This window comes from Delphinapterus leucas, chromosome X (assembly GCF_059928025.1).
Source record: "Delphinapterus leucas isolate spDelLeu-1000000601 "Yukka" chromosome X, BTC_Dleu_Yukka2, whole genome shotgun sequence".
NCBI lineage: Eukaryota > Metazoa > Chordata > Mammalia > Artiodactyla > Monodontidae > Delphinapterus > Delphinapterus leucas.
This window is the reverse complement of record NC_143150.1, coordinates 66,844,042-66,862,691: the sequence shown is the minus strand read 5'-3', so window position 1 is coordinate 66,862,691 and position 18,650 is coordinate 66,844,042. Positions and strand designations below refer to the sequence as shown.

The 18,650-nt window shown below is 35.8% G+C and overlaps 1 protein-coding gene across 19 annotated transcripts in view; it reads right to left on the bottom strand.

The window, feature by feature from the left end:
• Window positions 1–281: 281 nt before the first annotated feature.
• The window catches only part of ATRX (ATRX chromatin remodeler), a 242,183-nt gene continuing 223,814 nt past the window's right edge, over window positions 282–18,650 (bottom strand). For all 19 annotated transcript variants that reach the window (XM_022580857.2, XM_022580851.2, XM_022580859.2 and 16 more), the window contains 5 exons: window positions 6,872–7,021; window positions 5,902–6,027; window positions 5,065–5,160; window positions 4,424–4,552; window positions 282–3,394 (listed from right to left, as the gene is read on the bottom strand). In XM_022580857.2, the coding sequence (XP_022436565.1) occupies window positions 3,116–3,394; window positions 4,424–4,552; window positions 5,065–5,160; window positions 5,902–6,027; window positions 6,872–7,021 (780 nt within the window). In that variant the 3' untranslated portion in view covers window positions 282–3,115. The remainder of the gene's footprint in view (window positions 3,395–4,423; window positions 4,553–5,064; window positions 5,161–5,901; window positions 6,028–6,871; window positions 7,022–18,650) is intronic.

Genomic DNA, 18,650 nt, shown 5'->3' with positions numbered 1-18,650 from the left:
TTTAAAGTTTTGTTTAGGGTACAGAAATATGTATCTGATTTTATGATACTAGAGGGAGAATGGGCATAGCTAAGGGAAGACTACAAAGTATTCACCTTCTTTGGAGGTCACGTAACAAGGTTTCCATCAACCTGCTATTGCTCCGGGATAGTAAGCAACTTTTGTATCAAGTGTGGAGTTGTAGCTCTGCTTGACTTAAATGAGTGACGCAGCAGTTGGGAAGCAAGAAATGGTACTGGATTACACACAGACAACCAAAACTAACACAAACACACATAGACTTCCTGGGATGTAAATTATTTTTGAGGTTTGAGATCTCCTTTTACAGAATTTAGTATATAACAGATTTAAAAACCAAACTTCTTGACCTCCCAATATTAAATAACTAAATGTGCAAAAGAACCACCATTAAATAGCACATAAAAAGCTATACATTTTCTATGAAACAATATGTGCACAGATTTTCAAAGCTGTGAAAATGCAATAAAGAGCACAACACATTTTGGTCACTTTATTAAATGACATTAAATAGTTTAAGTTTCAACTACTAAACAGCACTTTGAATGGTGAAAACACAGATAGTATTATTGTCATACTTGAATGCTTTTCTTTAAAAACACAATTCCAGTCCTTATATATATTACAAAACAGCCTTAAAGGAAGAAGTGACATCATTTCTACAGTACTTAAGATACTCAATACGGAACTGAAAAGCAGTCTAACAGAAACAAAGGCAAGTCTTCACAGCTGTATGATTTAAGCAGCCAAAGCTGGATGATGGACTGAAACATTACTATACAACTGGGACAAAACATATACAATATCACAATACTAAGCAAAAACGCTTTACACCCAAAGAAATAAAACAGGTTACAAAATGTGGAGAATTTAGCAGGCAAAACTGTATTACAAGCAACATTTTAAATCGTCATTTTTTTAAGCCATTGCAACTATTTAAAACATCTAAAACAAATATAAAAATGAGCCTTTTAGTATCTTATTGATGTGATTTTGTCTTTAAATATTTGTTAAAGCTTGATGTTATACTCAAAGTACATATTATGTAGCTAAAATGTCAAGTGAAGAAGAGTATGCAAAGTGGTCCAAGTTTTATCTCAAACTTTCTTATTTCCAAATCATTCTTCTATGTATTATCCTTTAAGTCATAGTTTCATTAATGATGAAAAAGGTTTAGAAGGTTGCCTAAAATTTTGACACCTATGTCTTTGAGCAAGCAATCAGACCATGATGAAAGTTCACAGGTCTAGTAAATCAGGTTTAAAGTATTCTGGACTTGTAGAAATACCAACTGATAACAGTTGGCCAAAGTATACTGTCTTCAAATATTTATCTCATAAATCTTGTCTCTTTCATTTCTTCTAAAGTAAAAACACCCCCCCCACACACACCAACTGAATGAACTTGATTATATGGCTGGCATAATATCCAAATACATGGAATTTGTTAGTGATAACTCACCACGGGAAGGTGGAGGGTGGATCCACCAAACCTCAAAATTCTATATGACAAACTTAGTACTCTTGGATGTTTACCACTAGTTTTTCATGATCAAAGTGGAAATCTCTTAATCATCCTAACAATTCAAAACAGTTTTAGCTAATGTTAAACTCATTCCTCATTCTAATCCAGTGATACCTAGAGCAAATCCTCCACCCAGCTTTCTCTTTTTTGGAATTCGTTGGCCATTTCCACTACATGTTACGTCACCATCTCAAAAATAGTTTTGCCATGTTGAGTTGACTCTCATAGTCTTAACAATCTTTTTCTTTAAGAAACTCAAGCAACCAAATTGTACATGAATAAGCTTATAAGTCATTTTTACAGGCCTGGATTAAGAAAAATGACAATGTAATGACTTTCTAGTAAAACCTCATAAAAGGGCATTAGAGATGAATTAATTTTGATCAGAAAATTGCCTCACAGATCTAAACTAAAAAAAAAAAATCGAGCTTTGAAACATAATTTACGTAAGAAAATGTAGTTGGGAAAAAAGAACATACTGATGAGAGAAAAGAAGAAGAGCATAGAAGCCAGTGAACCTTATCTTTAGGAGGAATTATTTCACAATACTGACAGTACTGGGAATTGTTTTAAAGCACATTCCTCATGTGAACTTAAAGTCAGCAATGGTTCTGCCATTTTGATGTTGTTTATAAAACGGTGTGAAGCTAACAACCACAACATCATCCTTAACCTCCTAAAATGCTAGAACTTGATTTTGTTAGTCCACATCCCACTGCCAGCAACAGGATGAAGCACTAGCACTGACACCAAGCAGTTAAGAGATGTGCTTTATATTAGTGCCAGGAGAGAGAAAATTCTTGTGTGGAAGATAATCCACAACCCTGAAATTTTACCAGTAATTATTTCAGCACGTATAACTGAAAATAAAAAATGGCAAAGACTACAGAAGAAAAAGGAATTCTCTTCTTAAGCTGTACTTAAGGCTGTTTATACAATGCTAAGATAACTGCAAGACTCCTCCAAGTTTTAGAGCAGTAGTATTTAAGAATATTGCACACAATTCTGTGTCAAAGATAACCCTTAGTTTCTAATTTTCAGTCACAGATATGATAAAGTAGGAGCCTAGTTTCAGACTTCAGTCAAAAGAACATTAAAACCATTTCAATCACTTTAATCAAGAAATGGATTAATACAAAAGTATTTCGTAACTTGAGGAATCAACTCTAAGAACTCAGCTGTGTGTTTTTATATGTAAAGAATGAATATATAAATCTGTATTCTTTCATAAATCCATTAATTTATGACAATTTTATGGTCGCTAAAAGCAGGCATAAAAATTTAGAGAGGAAATCTGTGGAGTTGTTACTGTTATGGAAGGACTTGTTTTCACTGAAAACAATTTGAAAGATCTTCTGTACTCAGTGTGTGTAAGAAGATTCTAGGCAACATCACTGACAAATGTCAGGAAGAAATGGTATGCCCTATTAAAAAAATTTAAAACTAATATGGAAGATTGCCATTTAAGGGGAACAAACTATTTATACAGTTGAGTTCTGTTAAGTCATTGATTCCTAAAAAAATAAAAGATCTTTCTATGATTTTAGCAATCTTTTAATCTTTTAGTGCAAAATCACATTGATTTCCCTTGGGAAGGTCCCGGATTTTTGCTTCTCATTGGGGGTGGTGCACGCTGTAATGGTGGTGGCTGCATACCACCAGCCACTGACTGATACATTCCTCTCATATCAATCTGCTGGTAGTTAGAAGGATTCATGATTAAATTTGGAGGCTTTGGCATCATGAGGTGACCCAGTGTTGCTTGTTGATAAGTCATTTGCTGCTGTTGCTGCTGATTGTACTGCTGCTGGAGCCTTCGGTTCATAAGTATTCGCTGAACACAGCTGATTAACTAAAGAGAGAAAAGAGAGCTGTTACAAGTGCATGACCTGTCTCAAAGAGGCAGTATCAAGTTTTGAGTTAAAATCAATTTGTTAAGGGGGTACCATACCAAAAGGGAAACACATTATTGTTATCACCATTACTAATTTGATGGCATTCACAGGACCATTACTGTAGAAACCGGTTAGTAACACCATTTAGGGCTAAATTCTCTTAATGACTTGACTATTGTAGTGCAAGCAGCATTTAGGTTAGTTGCCATAGTAACCCATCCTGCACTGTGATTAGTCTCAAGTATTAGTTACAGCACTTTTTTGTCAAGTCTCCTTTCTTTGTCATTCTTTTGAATATTTCACCTGATGACAGACAAACAGTTTTAGTGACAAACACCCAAGGGAAAAGGCACTTGCAGTGGGAATAATTCCTACTTGGAATGGCTCAAATTTCCTAAGATAATTTAAAACCACATAATTCTACAGTGCTTTCTAAGTAAAATTCATGCCACAGAAATTGATTCCCTGGTGTCAAGAGTTGAAATTTCCCAGTGCAAGGCAGATGGCTGGCAAAGACCATGCTAGGAAAGATGATCAAGGATCCTGGAATATGCTAGTCTTTTAAAGAATTACATAATTTAGTAGGAACCTGTGTCATGTATCATTTATAGCTCCACTTTTTATCTCAAATTAAATATATTAAAAAGTATACATATTTGTGGAAGTTGTTTTAAAATAGTAAATGTGGTAAAAAGTCTGGCAAAAATCCCTTTTTAGATGTCCAGAATATACAAAAATAAAATTATAGGGAAGAGAGTCTATGTAAACTTCAAGGAGACCCATTTGGGAAGTTGTTGCTCCTTTGCAACAAAAGACATTACCTTTATTTGACATTACTAGGTTTTTGGATAAAGTTTCTCTGGGAATAACCAATGACCATCCATCCGTCCATATGAGGGAATGGTTATTGACACAGATGTCACACAAACCGATTATTATAAATTCAAGAAAATTAAACATAACCTAGAGATAGTCCAAATTCTTACCATCTGTTGTTTTGTCAATACGTCATTGTAGATTGCTTCTCTTCGTTTAACATCAAGCTCCTGGCTGGCTTGTCTACTTAATGCTAACGCCTGTACCTGGGCCTCTGAGAGATTCATGTTTTCCTTCCACTAAAAGAAAAGTTTCTATTTACTCCTTATTGCAGTAGAGTTGAGAAAAAATAATTAAGGTACTTAAAGATACTGAGGATTTTTTAAGTTTTTTTTTTCCTTTTCCTTTACTCTTTTCTAAAGAAGACAATGATGTAAAAGCTGGGTACTAAGTTGTCCACTATTGTACAAGGGTTACCTATGTCTGGAATAAAACTATTTGGATTTAATTCATGTAACTGGTAATTAAAGTACATTTATGTAAACAATGCACACATTTCTATGATTAACTGATTTCCAAATTCTTAGATTTTACATTTCTCTTTTGTGCCAACATCCAGGTAAAACTGAATTACATATAGCTTGGCACTATTATCCAGTTTATTAGTATTTTACTGTTGCAAATCAAGTTATAAGGATTACGCTCTTTTCCCCATGGAAGTAGTGAATCAAACAACAATTAAAAATTAAAACAAATGGAGGGGGGAGAACACAAACTGCAAGTTGGAATAAACAATTGCCAATTAACTTACTACAGCTGAAATTATATCTTCAAGAGGCTGAATCCTCACTGCTGTCACACTGTTTGTTGCTTCCACAACTTTTTCTCTTCCCTGATTAATGAGGTCCTAGAAGAATGCGAGAAATAACTTTATAAGGGCATGTAAAAGACAGCATAGTTTTAAAGTATAGGGATCCTTTCTCTTGCCAATTTATAGCAGTCGGTCTTAAAACTCTTTAAATAATTGAAAAGAACAGCAAAATTCAGCATCAATAAAATGGAGTAAGACTCATCAGTGAGGGTCTTGTTAGGAAGATAAAAGTTTGGGTTCTATTGCACCAATATTTTAATAATTTAAATGACTCCATAAGCACATTTTAAAAAGAAAACCACAGATTAAATTATTAAAATTATTGGTATATTAAAACCTAGTCCTTCTTATTTAAATCATAACTGATTCTAGTTTTCAATTACTTATTTCAAAATACTGTGCATTATCGTATACTTAATGTTGCATCTACACTGCATTAGAACATAAATCAATGTGTGTATTTATCCTGTTTATTCAAAATATTTTATAACTGAAGAAAGTGCTATTTCCCTAGCCAGTCAGCTGCTCTATTGTTCCTTAATTAAAATTATTCAAACTACATTATTTCAAGGCCTGATTCCCTTGTGCTCTGAACAAACCACATTTTATTATACTATGCTGGTTCAAAAAGGTCAACAAATAAAAGAAAACTTTCTTGGTCTCTTCAGAGGTAATCTTTTGGAGAATGTGATATTCCAGCATAGGGAACCTTCAACAACAGGGCATTTGAAATTGCCTTTAATTCAAGTTAAACTACTTTTGTACTTCACAACATACCTCCAGCTGTTGATTACTCATTGCTGACAGGGCTCCCAAATTGAAAGGAATATAAGGAGTTTGAGAGTTGAAACTGACAGGGGGTAAATTGGTCCCAGTTGGTATGTTGAAACGCATGGTCAGTCCCTAAAAACAAAAAATTATGCACTTTCCACACTGTGATTTAAAACTTGAAATTCTACATCACCTACTGGTTTAGAAAAAAATCCACATTCTCAGATCTAGGAAATTATTAACACTCTTTCACACACAAACAAAACACCCTTTTCACCCGAAACCAAGATCTTCTTACATAGAAAGCTTTAACCCCTAAAGGTGTACTTTTTCTGATAATTCCCACAGAATGGGGCAACTCAGAGAATTCTGATGAGACTACTAAAATCACAACGTTAAAGAAGTTTGGTACAATGAGTTTAAAAAGGATTCAGGCATTAGGATAAGGTTTCCCATATGCTCAGGCATATTTTTGCTCAAGTGGGGGTGGTGTTTAAAACAGATGTAGAACTATTTTAAATAAAGTTGCTGCTGGAGATTGACACTAATGTCTAATAATGGAGTCTTTTTGTGTTCTGATAATCAGTCAAAACTTAGATTTCATGGTACACATGCTAAAAGCAACATTTACTCCTACCTCCAAACTCTAAGCTCCTATATGTCTGTTACTACTGTGAGGGTGTTGATGGAAGTTAAGTGATGCTAAATATATAGCTTCCCACTAATCTCTCAATTTAGCAAGTGCTAATCAGAAATGAGGTTACTACTCTTTAAGGGGAAAATATTTTCTTCTCTCCTCTCCTCCCACTCTATCACCAAAGGTACCGAAAAGCCCATAAACAGAGTCTCCTACTTGGAGACTCTGTTCCTGAAGATTCACTACATTACTACCTGTTCCAAATGTGACGTTTTTCTTCCCCCACTGTTCTTTTAAATGACTAACATAAAAAAAAAAAAAGCATTTCAAATGAACTACCTTCTTCTCTGCTTCATACTCAGCCCAAGCTGCTTTTCTCTCTTCTTCAGTCAACTCTTCTTCTTCTTTGTGGTCCAAAAGAGAATCATGTTCATGATATCCTACAATGTGTTCTTTATGTATTTGAAGAAGTTCTGCAAGTATGGTGTCCTGTTTAGAGGGGTTGAAATAATAATTATTTTCTCCCTCTGGATCATATCTCCATAGTTCTTTGGTCTACTGTTAGACTAGAAGCTAGAAACTGCCTGCTATACATATTTCTGATATATATGACAAATTACCTAGAAAACATTCACAATACATGCAACACCAGCCTCTTATGTAAGAATATTATGTTTATATAGCATGTTTTAGGGGCTCAATTTTTTAATGACTACTTTCCATCTTTCAAGGTTTTTTCCTCCAACTCTTTTCTAACTTTTTCATATGCATTTTGTTTTGTGCTTTTTTCTGAGTTGATAAAAAAATGCTAACAGAAGTCTGCTTAACTCAGAGATTACACTGAATGAATGACTGTGCTAAAAATCATGGCTACTCCTGTTCATACATGTTTAACAACTTTATTTTCATAATCACTTCAGCTACCAACCACTATACTAACAAAAACTAAATTTAAATTAATCAAAACAGCTACAGAACAGTTTAACTGGAACATACAATCCTTATATTTCAATTGTAAGAAGGTCAAATATAAATTACACTGTAAGGACACATGGTTCAAATTTAAACTGATATACACTGTTTATCAATTTATTATCATAGTGTCTTTTTTAAAAGTCATAATGTCTTAAGCCAGTCTTTTAAGGTTAAAAAAACTAAAAGCTTAAAAATTGGGATCATTTATATACTCAGTAAGAACACCAAACTCCTGCTCTGCGTGATTATGATTATGAGAGAGACACACACAAACGGAGATTTGGGGGGCAGGGGGTTAAAGTGAACCATGGGTATGTTACTTGCTAATAAAAAATTAAAATATTCACAAGTTGTTTATTAAGAAATAAAAGATGAAAACCTGGATATATAAAAGGCAAATTAATTCACTTTACAAAAGGATTTTCCATAGCTTCTAACAGCAAGTTTCCTTAGAACACACTTTCTAAATTGAGTGTGAACTTAGTGAAAGAACGTAAATAATATTTGACTGGCCAAAGGAAGGTACAGCGAGGTATATAGCACATTAAATTTAAACTTAATCTGCATCTAATAATGCTTAATGCCTCCATAAGTTTAGCATAGACAAAGCCCACACTTGAAAAGAATTTTGGCTTTACATCTTCAACCATACCTAGAGTATAGCATCCAACACAGGGTAGGGGCTCAAATGTTTGTTAAATAACTCAAGATGAAAAATTCAGCTCATGAGGCCCTAAGTTTTTTTCTGTACAAGAGCAAATGCTGACACCAATTCCAAACATTCTGATATTTGGCATCATGTTAACAAACTTTTTTATCTTGCTACCTCAATAAATAATCACTTCATAATTTCACGAAAGAAAAGGAACTGATTTTCTTAATGGATACAGCTGTAATTGAGATTTTATAATTCATTTTGAAGGCATGTGCTATTTCTTTCGTTGAAAACATTAAAAGACCATACAAGCAAGAGGGCTCAAGAAAGTCTACTGGTGGAACACATATATATTAATAAGTCTATTCTTTTAAAATGTTAAGTAAACATTTCTCTCCTGCACCAGTGTAGAAGTCTTCCATCAAAGCTGACTTCTCTGGCCTATGACATATAGAACAGGTTTATCATCACTAGGTAGATCTCCAAAGTTCAGAGTTACTGACCAGGCAGGCAGGGAGATAGGGCAGTCTGAATTAAATTCTGTTAAAAGATAATGCTTTCTTAGATGTGTGTCTCCCATGCTTACCCCCCAAGCATGATTCAGGAGAGAGGTATGTAATAAAACCAGATAACATTGACTAATATTTTTAGCAAGTGACCATGCCAAGTACAATTAGGAAAGTCAGCTGTTCTACAAAATACCAAATAAATTACAAGGTAGAAATGTTCTATAGATAGTCCCTAATTTTACTTCTGTCTGACAATAGGTGATGTTCTTAACCATAGTCAAAAATCACTTCATTTCTCTAAGACAGCAACCTAAGGGAAAGACCAGGAGAACTGTGTGCTAGGAATTGAATTTATTTTTCAGCTGTGTGGTTTCTCTGTAATACTGGATAATAACTTAATCTAGTTATGACTATAAGTTAAACATGGATGAAATATTCTACCATCACATATGTAATAGGATGAGATAAGAATAGCAGGAATAAATGAAATACCCAATTATTTGGAAATAAACACTATGTCAATCAAGTGTAACGTTTATTTCTCAATTATAAATACCACAATCCATACATTAACTACTTTTTATGGTTAGAGAAAAACCTTTCCAGAAATGCATGTATGCAGTGTGCATACATGCACACACATACACACAAACACACCCATATACACCCTTTTAAAAAGTGTCTGTGATTTCAGGGAGCTTTATCAAGTTAGTCCTTAGCATCCTGTAATTTCAAAGTCCAAACTTATCATCTTGAAATTGGTAGAAACTGATGTCCAGAGAGGCAAAGTAAACTTTTTCCAATCACAGAACTAAGGACTAGCTGGGACTAGAAGATAAATTTCCTGACTCCTATCCAGTGATCATTCTATCACACTGTAAAGAATGACTGTTTTCTTGAGGTATAGTGCCCTCTATTTCCCAGATCTATTCTCTTAAAAAAAGAAAATTCCCTAAAGGATTCCAGGGGAAGGAAAAACTTAAGTAGGTCTATTTTTTCTCTTTTTAACACCTTTGTTCTTTCTGAAGTTTTTAAAAACAAGTATGTGTTAATTTTTTAATAAAAGAAAATATAAAAACTGAAACAAACACAATTCTTAGACAAAAACTTGTGAAAGGCCAGTTCATGCTTAGCCTGAACCTGACATGAACTATTTTTACCATTTTCATCTTCAGGAGATATTCATTTCAGGAAATCCCATTCTAAAACCTTTAAATATCTTCTCCCCACCAATTCCAGATTTAAGATCTATGCTATCAAGTCAAACATGATTGCCTAATTTTAAGGTCAGATTATGATAGAGGTTCAGCTTCTGCCCATGCAATAACTTTCATTTTGACCCACAGTCAACTAAAATGTCAACAAGTCAGAGGAAAAGTGCATGTGACTTAGCTTTTTATCATTAAAAAAATTTGGACCCTTTTCCTAAAACATTACCTCCCTGCTAACATCAAGCCAAAAAAGCAATCATATTGCTACTACTGGCTACAGCACTCCCTTCTTTTCAAAGAATTTTTAAAAATTTTAATGGAAACGATGTTAATATCTATTATAAAAACTAGAGATAACTACTGGTAACATTTGTTGTATATCCCTCCACACATTTACACTTAACACACGTGTGTGCACACATTTTCACATAAAAATGGGATTGTACTATATTTAAAACCTACCTTTTTGCCTTAATATCTTTCCATGAACATTATTTTACATTAAATACAAACTTTCATTGTTTTTAATGGCTGCAAGGTGTGAACATTATATAGATACACTTTATCATCTATTTAATTATTCTCTTCAGAGTTTATCAAGACATTTATGCCACTTCTAGTTTTTAATTATTACCAAATCTGCAATGAAATAGGTTAATGGATAAATTTTAGGGACTTCCCTGGTGGCACGGTGGTTAAGAATCTGCCTGCCAATGCAGGGGACACAGGTTCAAGCCCTGGTCCGGGAAGATCCCACATGCCGCGGAGCAACTAAGCCCGTGAGCCTCTGCTCTAGAGCCCATGAGCCACAACTACTGAAGCCCATGCGCCTAGAGCCCGTGCTCCGCGACAAGAGAAGCCACCACAAAAAGAAGCCCGTGCACTGCAACGAAGAGTAGCCTCCACTCACCGCAACTAGAGAAAAGCCTGCCGCAGCAGCAAAGACCCAATGCAGCCAAAAATAAATTAATTTAAAAAATTTTAATGTATTATTATATGAACCACTTGTTCATACAATAATATGCCGACAATACTCAAGGACTCAGACGAGTATGTTTACCACTATCTTCATTTTAACAAAGAAAAGGCATTACATAAAAGTTAACTGACTTTTATAGGAACAAGATTCATTTATACATTTCAGAAGCATGAAAGCAGAAATCTTTCTTTCTTCCAGAGTGTTGTGTAAGACACAAATAACAGAAAGAAGACACAGGATTTCTGATACAAACTGTTTCTACATCTTTCCCATTTAAATTAATTGCAGCATACTGTCAATACAAGAAACTTGATGAGATTAAGAGGGCAAAAAAGTATTTGTAACAAGATCTTCAGAATATTTCTTTGGGAAAAAGTTTTGCAAAATCTAGAGCAAGTAATAAAAGTTAATAAAGAAAAATTTCATCCCAATATACAATATAATCGTGGAGAGGTTTTTTGTTTTTTCCCCTTGAAGCATGCATTTATATTAGTTGCTATAGTAACACTATTATTGAAAACAATACTGGAACAGAATCTATAATCACTAGGCCAACAGTCATCAAAATGAGGTTTAAATTACATCCAAATGTGTACCTTTACTTTTCTTTGTCTAAACTTTATTTTTTCTTAAATAAGTGAAAAAGCTTACAAGCTGGGAAAAGCATGGTCTATATTCTAGCTAACAACCTAAATTAGTTTGAGCTTCAAAATGACTAGTTCAATTAATAAAATAAAATTAATGATAAACTACAAGTTTAAGTTAATCTATTTAGAAGTTTAAAGTATTTGGTAAGCTGACAAAAATTTCCGTTTCATTAATTCTGAAATTCAACCTTGAAAATAAAATTTTTAAAAAACAATCAAGACTTTGCCTAGAGGTGGGAGCAAGGTTTTGCCATGTTTCAAAATATTTTGCTTGCCATCACTTTGAACTTGAGTTTCATAATATCTGGAAATAAAATGTCACTAGAATACTTAAGTGTCACAGGACCCACTCAAAAAGCTATGAAAAAAATTCCTTTTATTACTTAAATAAGTCTAGATTTTTAATAAATAAACAATATTCCTGGTCAAAAAAGTTTCTATTTTCAAATTTAAAGCCCCTTTCTTCCCAAACTACACAAGAAAAAAATGCAACATATTTGATGAGTAACTAGAGAGCTACTGAATGAAGTTCACATACCACCTCATATCAGATTTTTAGGTCAAGAGCACATAACCCTTGCCAAAGAGCATTTATAAATATATCCAGATTCTCAAATTGTAGGTATGAATAAGATAGTGACAACTACAGAACTTGTAACTTTCAAGGAAAGAAAAGGCAGGCCTGCCAAACTGACACTGGTGGAGGGTAAAAGCCAGAATCTCCTTTGATAAAAATGTTTTATACTCAATTTAACATTTAAAGAACTAGATACTATATTTAGCATTTAACCTTTAAAAACTGGTGATCCATTACAATTCTTATACATGACATATGCCATTCACTGCGAGGTAAAGAGTGTCATTCTGCATTTTATATAACTGTAGTAACTTTCTAGAGGTTGCAGCTTTCCAAGTAGAGCCTGAATTCAACTCAATTCTTATGCTATACAATCTGGAGTTCACATCATCTCTTTAATTTATTAACACTGTTACATCCTCTAACTCAACCATAGGTGTGCTCTAAAAAATATATGAAAATAAGAGGGAAAGCAGTTATTTAGCAGTTCAAATTACATTTAAAGAAAGAAAACATCAGGGACTTCCCTGGTGGTCCAGTGGCTAAGACTCCGCGCTCCCAATGCAGAGGGCCTGGGTTCAATTCCTGGTCAGGGAACTAGATCCTACATGCTGCAACTAGGAGTCCGCATGCTGCAACTAAAGATCCCATGTGCCGCAACTAAGACCCGACCTGGTGCAGCCAAATAAGTAATAAAGTAAATAAATAAATGAATGTTTTAAAAAAAAGTATGATTGATAAAAAAGAGAAAGAAAACATTAAAATATAAAATGGTTTTAAAAATGACATAAATAAGGCCATCTAATGATTCTTATATTGACCAAATCTCTCCCACAATTTACATTCCTTGAAGGGTCCAAAGTAATAAATTTGATGTAAAAAGCTCAGTCATGAAAACATTAGTAATTGAAGAGACAGAAGTGAGACATTCACCTACTTAATTCCCCTAAAAGCATCACAGCTTCAATTTTCCACTGTCCCTACTCCTGGAAGTTTTACAAGACACATTTGAACCAGCCAACCTCAGTTACACACTTTAGGATATTAATACACAGATACTGTGGCACTCAAGTACCTATACTAATTCAGAATCACTGTCACTTCAACATATTAGTTATGTCCTCTGAACTCCCCTAAATGAAAATGGAAAAAACTGGAAGGACATATAGCCATGCTTACCATGTTTCTCTTGACAACAATCTTATGTATGACCAGACTGCATGAAATATAAACATCAGTATAATTTTGTGGGAATCAACTGATTTGATAACAAAAGAAGACCTGTACCAGCCTTTTGATTTTCAGAGGAAAGTTTACTGGCAGAATTTAGATGAAAGAATATATATATACATATATATGTATATAAATCACAGTGGTTAAAATCACAGGCTCTAGAGTACTTCTCCAACAGTACTCTGGGCAATGATGGAAACGTTCTGAGTCTGCACTATCCAATATGGTACCTACTGAGCACTTGAAATGTGACTAGTGTGACTGATGAACTAAAACTTTAATTTATTTAAATGTAAATAGCCACATGTATCTAGTGGCTTTTGTACTGGGCAGTGCAGATCTAGAGTCTTACTGGGTTTAGATCCTAGCACTAACACTTATTAGCCCTATGTCCTTGAGCAAGTTATCTCTCTGGATCTAAGTTTCCTGGTCTGCAAAATGGGCCTAATAAGTATCTACTTCACAGGATTACTATGGAGACTAACTATTACACAGGAAGTATTTAGCAAAGTGCCTGGTTTACCAATGACCTCTGCATTGCTAAATCTAATGGTCACTTCTCAGACCTGATCTGATCCATCTACCAGTAACATCTAACAGCATTTAATCACTTTCTTCACCAAAATATTTTCTTCTCTTGGACAGCTAACTGGGACCAAGAAAAGACTCTACTAGGTGTTAATTTACCACTTACTCTTACTTTCAACACCTTTTCTAAAGGTCTAAAGCAGACCCTCACTTTAAAAAACAATGTATTCCCATACAGAGAGTAGTTTTTACACCTTAACCAAGTCTTCCTATTGAAAAATTCATAAAACAAATCTGACAGGACAAATTATCTGATATCAGAATTGTCCTAGAAAATTCTAGATATATGGCCATCATAATTATAGAAGGACCAATAAGTTATTACTTGTCCTGAGAACGTACATATTTAAAAAAAAATTTAGCTGATGCTCATAGGATACCTCTCATTACCTAAATCAAAGCATGATAAGCCAAAGTAATTTATATATGTGAAGATCAATTTGTTGGGTTGACCAAAAAGTTCCTTCGTTTTTTTTTTTTTTGTTTTTTTTGTGGTACGCAGGCCTCTCACTGTTGTGGCCTCTCCCGTTGCGGAGCACAGGCTCCAGACGCGCAGGCTCAGCGGCCATGGCTCAAGGGCCCAGCCGCTCTGCAGCATGTGGGATCTTCCCGGACCAGGGCACGAACCCGTGTCCTCTGCATCGGCAGGCGGATCCTCAACCACTGCGCCACCAGGAAAGCCCCCTTCGGTTTTTAAGTAAAAATAAAAGACATATTTTTCATTTTCAACAAGAACTTTATCGAACAACATAGTCACCGTTTTGTTCCACTACCTTCTGCCATTTTTCAGGCAACTTCATAATTCCATCTTCCCAAAACTTTCTGTCTTTTGAGCAAAGAACTGTTCCACGTGCCTTTTACAGTCTTCCAGGGAATTGAAATTTTTTTCCATGAGAATTTTGTAAAGACTGAAATAAATGGAAATCCGAAGGTGCAATATCTGGTGAATACAGCAGGTGAATCAGAACTTCCCAGCCAAGTTGTAACAGTTTTTGCCTGGTCATCAAAAAAACATGCTGTTTTGCGTTATCCTGATAGAAGATAACACATTTTCTGTTGACTAATTCCAGACGCTTTTCATCAAGTGCTGTTTTCAGTTGGTCTAACTGGGAGCAGTACTTGTTGGAATGAATCGTTTGGTTTACCAGAAGGAGCTCATAATAGAGGACTACCTTCCAATTCCACCATAAACACGACATTACCTTCTCTGGATGAAGACGGGTCTTTGGTGTGGTTGGTGGTGGTTCATTTTGCTTGCCCCATGATCTCTTCCATTCCACATTATTGTACGGTATTTACTTTTCATCACTCATCACAATTTGTTTTCAAAATGGAACGTTTTCGTTATGTTTAAGTAGAGAACCGCACACAAAAATATGGTGAAGAAAGTCTTTTTCACTTAACTTATGTAGAACACAAACATCAAAGCGATTAACATAACCAAGCTGGTGCAAAGATTTTCAACGCTTGATTTGGACATTTTGAGTATGTCAGCTATCTTCTGTATGGTATAACACTGATTGTTCTCAATTAAGGTCTCAATTTGATCACTATCAACTTCAACTAGTCTACTCGACCGTGGAGCATTGTACAGTGAGAAATCTCCAGCACGAAATTTCACAAACCACTTCTGACATGTTCGATCACTCACAGCATCTTCTCCATACACTACACAAATCTTTTTTGCGTTTCAGTTGTGTTTTTACCTTTCTTGAAATAATAAAGCATAATATGCTGAAAATGTTACTTTTTTTCTTCCATCTTCAATATTAAAATGGCTACACAGGGACTTCCCTGGTGGCGCAGTGGTTAAGAATCCACTTGCCAATGCAAGGGACATGGGTTCGAGCCCTGGTCCGGGAAGATCCCACATGCCGTGGAGCAACTAAGCCCGTGCACCACAACTACTGAGCCTGCACTCTAGAGCCTACGAGCCACAAACACTGAGCCCGCACGCCACAACTACTGAAGTCTGCATGCTCTAGGGTCCGCGTGCCGCAACTACTGAAGCCCATGCGCCTAGAGCCCATGCTCTGCAACAAGAGAAGCCACTGCAATGAGAAGCCCGCCCACTGCAATGAAGAGGAGCCCCCGCTTGCCACAGCTAGAGAAAGCCCGCACGCAGCAGCGAAGAGCCAACACAGCCCAAAACAAATAAAATTTTAAAAATAAATTAATTAAAACAAAACAAAACAAAAACATGGCTACACAAAAATTCACCAATTTTGATAAGTTTTCTTTAAATGTGAGCTGATATGACAGCTGTCACTATACAATCTAACAAAATTGTTTCAAATGAAGTTAAAGACAACTAAGCACTACTAGAGCCATCTTATGGAAAACACTGAATGAACCTTTTGGCCCACCCAATATTTTACCAGAGACTGAAGCACAAAGAACAGTTAAATTAGTAAAAATTTTTGTCTATGTAAAGATAAAGTGTCTTGTTTGACTTTTCCCCCGTTCTCTCTTTTAAAGAATTTTTATCTTATTATATTTAATTGAGGTATAGCTGATATACAATATAAGTTTCAAGTGTGCAACATAGCGATTCACAATTTTTAAAGGTTATACTCCACTTTTACTTATTATAAAATATTGGCTATATTCTCTGTGCTATACAATACATCCTTGTAGCTTTTTTATTTTATACATAGTAGTTTGTACCTCTTAATCCCCTACCCTTATCTTGCACCTCCCCACTTCCCTCTCCCCACTGGTAACCACTAGTTGGTTCTGTATATCTGTGAGTCTGTTTCTTTTTTGTTATATTCACTAGTTTGTTGTATTTTTTTAGATTCCACATATAAGTGACATCATACAGTATTTGTCTTTCTCTGGCTGACTTATTTCAATAAGCATAATACCCTCCAAGTCCATCCACGTTGTTGCAAATGGCAAAATTTCATTCTTTTTTTATGGCTGAGTAGTTTTCCATTGTGCATATGTTACCACATCTCCTTTATCCATTCATCTGTTGAAGGATACTTAGGTTGCTTCCATATCTTGGCTATTGTAAGTAATGCTGCTATGAACATTGGGGTGCACATACCTTTTTGAATTAACATTTTCATTTCTTTCAGATATACACCCAGAAGTAGAATTGCTGTGTCATATGGTAGTACTATTTTTAGTTTTCTGAGAAACCTTTTTTGGAATTCTAACTTTGCTCTTTAATAATTGAGTAATCTCTCAGAACCAATTCCCTTACTACAAAGGGGTGTAATACCACCTGTAACTAATAGGACCATTGTAAGGATAAAAAGAGATAATGGGGGCTTCCCTGGTGGCACAGTGGTTGAGAGTCCGCCTGCCAATGCAGGGGACACGGGTTCGTGCCCCGGTCTGGGAAGATCCCACGTGCCGTGGAGCGGCTGGGCCCGTGAGCCATGGCCACTGAGCCTGTGCGTCCGGAGCCTGTGCTCTGCAACGGGAGAGGCCACAGCAGTGAGAGGCCCGCGTACCGCAAAACAAACAAACAAACAAACAAAAATAAACATACTGTCTTTATGATAAGGGAAACAGACAACACAAGACTATGTGGCAGAATTCTGGGACAGACCAAAGTCTAAAAGATGGGTCCATACCCTTTTTAGCCCAAGTTAGCTCTCTATTTTAGCATATCAAAACAGTTTTCTTAAGCTGGTGTCTGAATCCAAGTCACCATTTTCCAGATTTTTTTTTTTTTTTTTTTTTGCGGTATGTGGGCCTCTCACTGCTGTGGCCTCTCCCGTTGCAGAGCACACACTCCGGACGCGCAGGCTCAGCGGCCATGGCTCACGGGCCCAGCCGCTCCGTGGCATGTGGGATCTTCCCGGACCGGGGCACTAACCCATGTCCCCTGCATCGGCAGGTGGACTCTCAACCACTGCGCCACCAGAGAAGCCCTTTACAGATTTTTTAAAATGCTAAACTGGGACTTCCCTGGTGGCGCGATGGTTAAGAATCTGCCTGCCAATGCAGGGGACACGGGCTCAATCCCTGGTCTGGGAAGATCCAACATGCCGCAGAGCAACTAAGCCCATGTGCCACAACGACTGAGCCTACACGCCACAACTACTGAAGCCCACGTGCTGAAACTACTGAAGCTCGTGCGCCTAGAGCCCATGCTCTGCAACAAAAGAAGCCACAGCAACGAGAAGCCTGCACAGCGAAACAAAGAGTAGCCCACGCTTGCCGCAGCTGGAGAAGCCCACGTGCAGCAATGAAGACCCAATGCAGCCTAAAATAATTACAACTAAAAAAAACAGACAGCTAAAACACTGTCATATAAAATAATGAGGAGGAGACCTTTAAGATGGTGGAGGAGTAAGATGTGGAGATCACCTTCCTCCACACAAATACATCAGAAATACATCTACATGTGGAACAACTCCTACAGAACACCTACTGAACACTGGCAGAAGACCTCAGACTTCCTGAAAGATATATACATTATTTTCCTTTTGCTCTATTTGTGAGTATGTGTATGCTTCTTTGTGTGATTTTGTCTGTACAGCTTTGCTTTTACCATTTGTCTGAGGGTACTGTCTGTCCGTTTTTTTTTTTTTTAGTAAAGTTTTTAGCACTTGTTAGCATTGGTGGATTTGTTTTTTGGTTTGGTTGCTCTCTTCTTTCTTTCTCTTTTCTTATTTTTAATTACATTTTTAAAAATTTTAGTAATTTTTTATTTTAATAACTTTATTTCTTTGATTATTTCTTTCTTCATTTCTTTCTTTCTCCCTTTTCCTCTAAGCCATGTGGC